Below are 10,525 nucleotides of genomic sequence, written 5' to 3' on the forward strand. Positions count from 1 at the left end.
GTGAAATCTAACACTGTCTCCGGGCAGATGGTGTCAGAAGTGAGTCAAATTGTAAGACACTCAGCTGGGGCCACAGAGAGTTGCTTCGTGTGGGGAAAGAACTACACACACATTTGGAGACCAGAGGTATCAGAAGCGAAGTGTTCTTATGAGTAGTAAAAGAGACACACGGGAAAGAAAGACATAGTAGGGAAAAACTGGATGGTATTCCAACATAGATTTTTAAATGGGAGGATAATGAACTAAGAGTGGAAAGCCAACAGAAAAGGAGCCGTTGAAGAAAGATCAGAGATATCGTGAACTGGGCAGGTCCTGGATGACCTACCAGATGAAGCCGTGATGTCCAGAGCACACGGGGAAGGACAGACCAAGGAAAGGAGGAGAGCTCCCTAACGCAGAGCAGAGGTGAATGTGGTCATTTACGGGCACAGGTGAGGTCAGTTGATGTTGAGGGATTGTTGGTGAGGTCGGCAGAATCCCTAATTGGGGCCTCCATTTACTTGGAGAAGGAGAGTGTAGGCTGATAAAAGCTATGATGATGGAACGGGATCCTGAAGAGATGGTGAAGGTTTGGAATCAGCCCTTTGGAGAAAGGGGAAAGCTGTGGATCAGAAACAAGGATTCCCAGGACAGTGGGGACCCAGCTGAAATTGAAGGCTCTCAATCTGCAGTTGCTCTTTGTTGTTGAATTTTCTTCTGCAGCCCTCAACAGCCCAGTGTGGGGAAAAGGAAGATATTCAGGGTGAGGCAGGGCTAGACAGGGATGGCGGTGGGGTGAGACTGGAGTGGGAGGATACAGCAGAAAGATGAGTGGGCAAGGTACTATGTAGTGGGTATTGTGACTGAGGCAGAAAGACCTCTGTCCCTGTCCCAGAGGGGCACATATGCCAAATGGAGAGACAAGAAATGGCAGTATGAAAAGATAACTTCAACACAAATTCTCACATGCTTAGTGAGAGGTGGAGGAGGCCCCGACACGCGGCGGATTGCTCAGAGCGGAGAGGCCACAGCAGATTCCGGTGGTCAGAGCAGGCCCCAGGGCTGCTGCTACCATTGTTGTTACCACTCAGCAGCTTTGGGGCCTCTCTTCCGGTGGTTAGGAAAGAATGGGGTGAAACAACTCTGCAGAGGGAGGGCAGAGGTCAAGTGATTAACTCCACCACCTCCTCAGGAAGAAGAGGGAAGCCAGCACAGAGGACGGTCAAGGTGACGATCTGACCCAGCAGTGAGTCCCGCTCAGCCCCAGAGCTGGGTGCAGAAGCTGCAGCCTCCAGAGTCCCACAGTGTCCACCACCAGCTCAGCTTCCTCTGACCTTGACCTGCTGGTCGGAGGAAGGGTGAGATGGGAAGAAGGTTGAGGCCTGAGAGCCTCGGAGAGGGGACAGGGGAGAGAAAAGAAAACCTTCAGAAAAGTGTAACTTCCCCTAGCCAACAAAGGATGTTGAGGTTTTCTCAGCTCAGGGTTATGCCACCAGGCTTGGAGTGAAGGCAACAGAAGGGGTTCCTGATGGGGTCTGGGTGGATAAAGCTCAGTGAGATCCCAAAAGTGCTGGGGCAGGGCCGGCCCTAGTCAAGGCAAAATTATAAAGTAGATAAAATCCCCTCAGGTCCACAACCCAATTCATCACCTCTCTTCTTCTTCACCTAGCCCCACCCTGGGGGCTTCCTCCTGGCTATACTGACTCCATTTCTCAGACGATGCAACCCCTTACCTCTGTCAACTTACCTAGGCTATGTCCCACTCTTTGTATCAGTTAACTGAATCATCCAATGCATTTGTAATACTGTCTTTCTCCAAGATGACAAGTGCATCTGCTTCTCACGTCTCCTCGTTCAAACCTGTTTTCCCTACTTCTGTTTAGGCTGTTCCCTCTGCTTAGCTTGTCCTTCTACCTTACCCCTATCTCCTGAACTCTTATTTGTCCTTCAAGGCCACTTCCCCAGTGTCCCTACCTAGAAGGACTCTCCATCTTCTTTGCACCCTTTGTGCTCTAAATATATCTTGCCTGTCGGAGACACTTAGCATTTAGCATTTGCTGTCTTCCCTTAGAGTTGATATTGTACAGGTCTCTTTTCCTCTAACTATCTGAAAGATTCTTAAGGATGGAACCAATGTGTGTTTCATCTTTGTTTCCTCCACAAAATCTTGCATGGTTCTTGGAACATAGTAAGGGTTTAATGAAGTGTTCAGTTGATTAATTAATTAAATTCAGCTCCCAGAAATGACTCTCATGTAGGAATTTCGTGCAGTATACCAGGGAAGCCAGAACAGACATGGTTCTCTTGGCTTTGACTTTCACCTTTCAGGCTCCACACCCCTGCACTTTCATTTCCCATTTGCAGGTCCTCAGAACAAGCTGGTGGCCCTGAAACTTGGAACTCTCACGCACTGCTTGGTTCAACCACTTTGGAAAACAGTTTAGCAGCAACTACTAGAGGTATATCTACATACCCAGTGCTTCTACCCCCAACAGACATGCATGCACTAAAAGGCTCATAGAGGACTTCCCTGGTGGTCCAGTGGTTTAAATTCTGAGCTTCCACTGCAGGGGGCGCGAGCTCCATCCCTGGTTAGGAACCAAGATCCCGCATGCTGAGCAGCTCGGCCTAAAGACTCTTAGCAGCGTGATTATAATAGGGAAAAAAAAACCTTGAAACAACCCAAAGGTTCATCAGTGGTAGAATAGATTAATAAACTATTATACAGTCATACAATGAAATACAGCCATGAAAACGACCAGCTGCAAGTGATAGCACAGATAAATCTCATCAGATGTTGAGCAAAAGAAGCCAATACAAGAGTATATACTTTATGATTCCATTTATATATAGGCAAAGCTAACCAATGATGTTAGAAGTCAGAAGAGTGGTTGTATTTGTGGAAGAAGGTGGAGGTAAGGAAAGGAGGGAACATGTGGTAAACACACAGGTGTTTTCACTTAACAATAACTCATTGAGTTGTACGTTTATAATTTTGCACACTTTTCTTTTTTTTTTTAATAATTAGCCATGCCTGTACCAAAGCATTTATTTTTTTCAACCAATGTTTTTTTTTTTTTTTTGTAGATGTTGGGGGTAGGAGTTTATTAATTAATTAATTTATTTTTGCTGTGTTGCGTCTTTGTTTCTGTGCGAGGGGTTTCTCTAGTTGCGGCAAGGCGGGGGGCGGGGGGCCACTCTCCATCGCGGTGCGCGGGCCTCTCACTGTCACGGCCTCTCTTGTTGCGGAGCACAGGCTCCAGGCGCACAGCCTCAGTAGTTGTGGCTCACGGGCCTAGTTGCTCCGCGGCATGTGGGATCCTCCCAGACCAGGGCTCGAACCCGTGTCCCCTGCATTAGCAGGCAGATTCTCAACCACTGCGCCACCAGGGAAGCCCCATTTTGCACACTTTTCTGCACACGTATCATGAAGACAATGGCCCAGCTATCTCTGGAGGGATTTCTATAGAAATGTTTCCCTGCAGTGGTGCTGCAGCCCTGAGTTCTCTGAGTCCTGATCTCTCTCCTGTGGACAGATACTTCACTATTCACACTTTGTCTGAGGGGGAGTACAATAAGGAAAAAAATGGACAAAAATAAATCCAGCCTTTTTAGAACTTGTCTGGATCCCAGCCAGAGCAGTTGCGATCAGTGACTCCTTCCTGAGAAGTGAAAGTTTCAACACAACCTATGGGAACAGCCTGCGGCCTTCAGAGCTAATCTGTGAGATGCTGCCCCTGCCCCTTTTTTTTGGTCCAGCACGTCTCACCCCAGACCTTGTGGCCCCTGGGCATTTATAGCCTCTGGTGTGTCCTTTGTAGTGTCTTCAGAATGTAAAGCCAAAATCTGAATTTAGGGCCCAAAATGAACTTTAGGGCCCAAGTCCACTCTCATGGGCAGTGATTTGAAGGTCCCTGGTCCCCAAACCATCTGACCCCAAAATTATCCCAATCTTCCTCTAAGATGCCTGAAAACAACTCATTTATTCACTCAACTAACATGTTTTGAGCACTTACTGTGTTGGGCACTTCGTTGGGCACTAATCACAGCTGTAATTATGTACTGATGGATAAAAATGGTGTAGGTTCCATAAACAAAGGGGCCGTGTACTTAATCACTACTGAATCCTAAATATCTTGTCCAGCACCCGGTACAGAGCTACTCAAAACATATCCAGGGAAGGAATGGGAATAGAGAGGGAGATGCTATTGTGAAAACAGACTGCTTTACATTACGATGTAATCATGTGATTAAATGTCTTGAATACATGTTTCTTTAAGTTAAAAATGTTGAAGTCTCCCTAAGATCCTGGTTATGATAATGAGAAACCCTCAGAAAAGGGTCACACATGAAAACTTTATCATCTTATCTGAAGATTCTCTAACTCACTTTCTATTCAATTAATTAAAGTCAACAAAAGATTACTGAATAGTCTCTCCTCTTTACTCTGACTACAAAACTAAGTGAAATATATGCCCTGCCTCCAAAGAGTCGACTAACATGAGCATTCATTTTGGAGGACTTGTTATAACTCAGCATTTCTCTAAACACTTTATACACTATATCTCATCTAATCCTCACACATCCCCCAGGAAGCAGGCACCGCTGTTAACTTCATGTTATGAATGAAAAATTGAGAAACAAGAAGTTAGTTAACTTCCTCAAGGCCACAGAGGTAGTTAGTATTTACATGCTTTAAAATCTAAAACAGTTTTCCCAATGAAGCTTTCTGGTAGGCAGATAAACTCACTTTATTCCATGGATTATTTAAAGTACTCATTCATTCAATAAATACATAGTGAGGGTCTACTTGTGCCAGATACTGTTCTAGATGCTGAAGATACAGCAGTGAACAAAACAAACAAAAGCCCTGGCCTCAAGGATCTTACATTCTAATGAGGTAAAGAAGAGCCTAGGAGATAGAAAATAAGACAAATAAGTAAACATATAGTATGTAAAATGGAGACGAGCATTACAGAGAAAAATAAACGAAGAGGGAGAGAAGTTACAGGATGAAGGGGTTGACATTTTTAGTGGGAAAGATATCACTGCAGAAGTGGTATTTGAGCAGAATGAGGAAGGAAGCCTCATGGCAAATGAGGGAAACGCAGCATTCTAAGTGGAGAAAACAGTGCAAAGCCCCCAAGTGGAACATGCGTGAGGACCAGCAGGCCAGCATGGCTGAAATGCAGTGAGAAGACCAGAGAAGAAGGGGCAGTGGTCAGGGAGGCCAGATCACGTGGGCCATTGTAAAATGTATGGCTTTTACTCTACGTGAAGTGAGAAGCCTTTGGAAGACTTTTGCAATGCTCAAGAGTGCTATGAGCCTCTTACACATATGTGATGCATATTACATTCTTCAGTAAACCAAGTCTTAGAAAAAATGTTTCACTGTCATTGTACCACCTGCTGGGATGCACTGAAAAAGACATGCCATCACTTTCATGGTATTCCTGCCAAAAGTGCATGACCTAAGTCTTATGACAAAACATTAGACAAACTCAGATTGTGGAACCCTCTAGAAAACAACTGACTTGTATTCGACAAATGTCAAATTCATAAAAGACAAAGAAAGGAATAATTGTAGATTGAAGATGACGAAAAAGATATAACAACTGAATGCAATACGTGATCCTGATTGGATTCTGGTTGGGGAAAAAAGATGTCGTATAGCACATTTGGGGGACAGCTGGTAATATTTAAATATGGACTGTATGTTTGATTGTATCTATGTTAAATTTACTAAATTTGATAACTGTGCTGATATATGATATGATATGGGAACATCCTTGTCCTTAGAAGATGTGTGCTGAAATAGTTAAGAGTAAAGGGGCATGATGTCTGCAACTTACTCTTGAATATTCCACAAAAGTAATTATTATTATACAGCTATACACACATACCTATATTTGGAGAGAAAGAGAAATAAGGCAAATGTGAAAAAATGTTAACAACTGGTGAATCTAGGTGAAGGAAATACAAAAATTCTTTGGGCTATCCCCTGAAACTTAAAAATCATTTTCAATTAAGAAGTTTAAAAATTGAACTAAATAAACAAAGCAGTTTCAGTCAGCTTACATGAGGTGAGACCCACAGACACAGGGCATAGCAAGAAGAGAGAGAAGTTCCCTAAGACCAAAGTCCATCCCTCCCTCTGCTCAAAGAATCACTCTCCAGGCTCCCCACTACCTCCCACCAATGGGTCTTGTCATAGCCACACCCAAAGAGAGCACCACAGCCCTGGGAATGGGGATGGAGGGAGCATCGTCTTCCTGCCACTTGGGCTCATGATCTGAGTCAGCCTCAACGTTCTGTCCCTCCCACCCCCAGAGCCAGGCATCAAAGCATGTGGGTCCTACCTCAGCTTTCAAGGCTACTTAGCCCAGGTTCCAACCTAGCTCTCTTACCTAGGATCCTGCGTCTTTGGGTCCCTCCAGCCCACATGCATGAGCCCCAGTCTCCAGACTGCTCTCTCTGCTCCCTGTTCCTTATTACACCCTGCCCTACTCCGCCTGTACTCATTACAAAAGCCGGAGCCTGGAATGTGTCTTCTTGAAGGATACCAAAGTGCTCAGGGGCTCAGTGATTGAACTGAGTACCCAGGGATGGCTTCTAACAGGCCTTGCACAAATACTTCCTTGTGCCTCTGTTTCTTCCCTTTGCACAAAAGTGTGCCCTCCTCTCACCGCACCCCCCACTCATGATGTCCCTCAAAGAGTCACTGATCTAAAATGCAGGCTCCGAGTCTCAGAGCATCCTAGACTTAGGGTTGGAAAAAGAAGGGGAACCTGCTTCCCACACACACAAACATTAGTTGGCCCAGGGCCCAGCTGACAGTTATCAGTTTGCTATGGAGCTTCCTTATACTGTCTCCTTCTCTTCCCTTCCCCTCACCCTGCCCCCAGACAACATTTCCCTAATAATTCTCAGGCTCCCATGGCCTCTGGGCTGCTGGGAGAGCTGAGGGATGAGGGACCAGGCCATGCTGGTAAGGCCTCTGTTCTGGCCTTGGCCTCATCCTTCCCCTCTCCCCTCTCCCTTGCCAGGGCTCAGCTCTCCTGCCTCAGAGAATAATCTGTCAGTCTCTGAGCTCCAGTACCCCTACTTCCTTGGAGAAACCCAAGCTCATGGCCACTTCTCCTCTCTGCTGGTAATCGCACCAAATTAGAGGATATTTCCTTTGTCCTTCTTACAGCCAGCAGGGAGGATACTTTCTCCCCACTAGACAGAAAGGAAAACTGAAGCCAGTGGAAAAGACTTACCTTGCCTGAGGTGGCCTGGATTGCTTGGCCAGAGGTGCTTCTCAAGGACCTCCCAACCCACTGCCAGCCTTTGCTCTCTGACCCAGCCTGTCCAGAGCTGCAGGGAACTGTTCAGAGTCACAGTTCCAGGTCACCAATGTAAGCAGCACAACCCAGAGGCTCTGGACACTGATCTCCCTGAAGGCCACGGCCCCTAGTCCATGCCAGCCCCACCCCTGCCAGGCTAAGCCTCCTTACCTTGGCCCCGATGCCCCTTGATGAGCAGAAAGAGTGTGAGGGTAATTGCTTGCCCCAACATCCCCACAAGACAGAGGGATCAGGCCGGGTCCTCTCCCACCAGATGCTCTGCCCTGCACAGGCTCAGCAGCCACCCATCAGCAGGAGGCTGACGGAGAGCAGAACGGCCTCGCTCCAGCCACAGTTTCCTCAACTTGAGGCTGTTCTCATTAGCTGAACACTAACAAGGCCGTTGAGGAAGCCCCAGTCCCTGGACCTGGTCTGATAGTTCCCGCAAGCTAAACTTGCAAAGTCTGCCTCAAGTGGGCGGGTGTTCAGAGTTCACAGTGACTCACAAAACCAGCTTCAATATCTTGTCCCAAGCTCTGCCCCAGCCCAGCTGCTTTGTTTAAAGGACAGATGCCCAAGAAATTTTCCAATTCTATGCATCCTACTGGCAATATGGAGGAACCTACATGGGGGCCAAACAGCCATCATCAGAGCCTGTCCCACCCCAACAGACATTGCGAAGGTGGAGGGGAGAGGGTTTGGGAAGGATGTGGACTGAGAAGTGGAACCCTAGATAAGTGGGTGAAATGTTGAAGAAGACAAGTAAGGGGCACTAGAAAAATCTAACAGGCCTGGGGAATCTCTGCAAGTTGATACCAAAGTTTAAGCATATGCAAATTAATTTTTTTTTCTTAAGAATGTGCTTTTGCCCTAGTTTCCTATCTGTACTTCTAAATTCCCTCCCTTCTTCTTTTTCTACTTTCCCGTAATAGTTCTTTATTCCTTCTCTCAGCTTCTCTCACCCAGACAGGATGTAGACACATGTTTGCTTCCCCCAAGCACGCACTTTGATTCCACCCTCCAGAAAGGCCAGGTAGCATCTGATCCTCTTCACCCCACCAGGGAGAGGTGGAGGCATCCCATCTTTCTCAGAATGCAATTGCTTTGAGACCACACCCCAGAGTTCTATGCCTTCCTCTTTCTTCTGCTTTCCCCTTAGCAGAAAATACTTTCAGTTCACTTCAGGTCAGTCTTTCTTCTCCTTTTCAATCTTTTGATCCATTTCCAGTCACCCTGTCTGAAGCTGGGCTAAGGGGAGGCAGACTGAAAGCCTTGCCTGCCAAAAAAGGCAGCAGTGATATTCCGGATGGAGCACTGGATTTGGAGTCAAAGAGGTAGACTTGAGTTCCATTTCAGCAACACACAGCCTGTGTGATCCTGACCAAATTATTTCTGAGCCTGTGGGCTCAACAATACTTGGCTCCCATCCCTTACAAGGTAGTTTCAGAATCAAATTAAAAACTGTACCTGAGAGGATGAGTGTAAAAAACTCTGGACAACGGTAAGGTTTTGTTTGTTTTCTTAAACGGAGACCGACACAGATTTTTCCAGCTAATCTAATGGTTATCAGCTCTTCTCTCATTTTTCTCCTCCCAAGGGGCAGTCCTCAGTCCTGGGAAATTTCCTCAGAGTTGATCTGGCCATGCCCTTGACCTTAGGAACTGGTGCTCAAGGCATGATAAAATAAGGAAGAGTAAATTTCTTCCCATTAAAGATGGAGGACAAGGGCCATCTGTTCAAAGCGACTAATGGACAACATTAATTAGGAATCTGGTTCACCACTCCTGACCCCAGCACCAGCTCCATCCTCTTCCCACCAGTCACGTGGATGACCTACCATCCCCTGGAAACTGAACTGGAAGCAGATGTACCACTTTGTGTCTTGTGGCCCTAACCATACTCTACCCCATGATAACTGCTACTTGTTCTACACACTGCCCTGCCTGACCTTGAGCTCTTCTACATGAAGTCTTTTCTCTCCTTAGTTTAGTGTTTCCAGAGCCTGGCCCAGTGCCTGGCTCTTAATAGTTGGTTATAGACTGTTGAGTGCTGAAGGAATGAATGAGTTCGCTAGAGAAAGCATTTCCCTTCCCTCTGAGATACACTAGTAAACTAAGTCACCATGGTCCCTGCCTTCATGGAATTTATATCTTGCCCTGCAGGATCCTTGTACAAAGAGCCATTCTGTGTAATCCAGCCACTTTAGTATGAAGACCCAAGATGCTACAAAGTCCACATAAATTCAGAAACTCCTGTATTCCCATTTCCCATGCATATTCCCCAGGTCTTTGTAAGTCTTGGACATTTAACGGTCAGTGACCATCCAAGAATTAATGTTTCATCAACCCCCACCCACTCATCCTTCTTTTTCTCAAATCACACTTTCACCATGTTTCAAGGAGTCAAGTTCATTCTAGTATATCCCAGTTACAACACTGATGAGTCCCCAAATCCACTCACTTCTTTTTTTTTTTTTGGATGACCACAACAAAAGCAACAATGATTGCATTTACGAAACACACTCATACTATGTCATAATATTGGCATTCAGTCCAGGAATCCTCCACTGTAACAGCTCCTTTACTTTGCAGTGAAAATTGATTTGTATATTTTTTGTCTCTGAGTCCTTGTGGGATTTTCTTTTTTTATTCAAACAGAAAGTCACAAAAATTATAATCATCCTCATCAGTTCACTCAGTCCCATGTAATTAATTTGTTTTTTCATCTTTTGTTAGCACTTTTATGAATTCATCAGTTTTCCATTAGAGTTCTGAAAATGCTTATTCATTCAGTTCAGGAGTATAGTCAGTTACCAGAAACCTGTACTTGTCAGTCTTTTCCATGGATTCCGTGAAGATGAAACCCTTTTATAGGAACATTTTTGCAAAAGCCTCAGAGTACACCCAGAACTGTCTGTAAATGACAAAAGACTTAAAAATGACCATGGTTAAGGATTTGATGAAAGTTCATAATAATGCAATTGACAAGGAAATTTAGTTATTTCTGAGATATACATTTTAAAGTAATAACTAGAATTATGACTTATAACATTATACCAGAACATATAATATTTTTAGAAATTTCATGTAATGTCTGAAACAATCCACCCACTTCTGAGACTAATTTTAAATTTGGGGTCCCTAAGACCACCTTCAACTTTGATAATTTACTAGAAGGCAATTTAATAGTAATCATTAACATGTTAAATACATATGCCC

General features: G+C 45.1%; 1 protein-coding gene across 1 annotated transcript in view; it reads right to left on the reverse strand.

The window, feature by feature from the left end:
* CD244 (CD244 molecule) overlaps positions 1 to 7,567 on the reverse strand; it is a 29,897-nt gene extending 22,330 nt beyond the window's left edge. The window contains exon 1 of the mRNA XM_060008881.1: positions 7,479 to 7,567. Within this exon, the coding sequence (XP_059864864.1) occupies positions 7,479 to 7,539 (61 nt within the window). The 5' untranslated portion in view covers positions 7,540 to 7,567. The remainder of the gene's footprint in view (positions 1 to 7,478) is intronic.
* Positions 7,568 to 10,525: the final 2,958 nt, after the last annotated feature.

Source organism: Delphinus delphis, chromosome 1, assembly GCF_949987515.2.
Source record: "Delphinus delphis chromosome 1, mDelDel1.2, whole genome shotgun sequence".
In the NCBI taxonomy this organism is placed as follows: domain Eukaryota; kingdom Metazoa; phylum Chordata; class Mammalia; order Artiodactyla; family Delphinidae; genus Delphinus; species Delphinus delphis.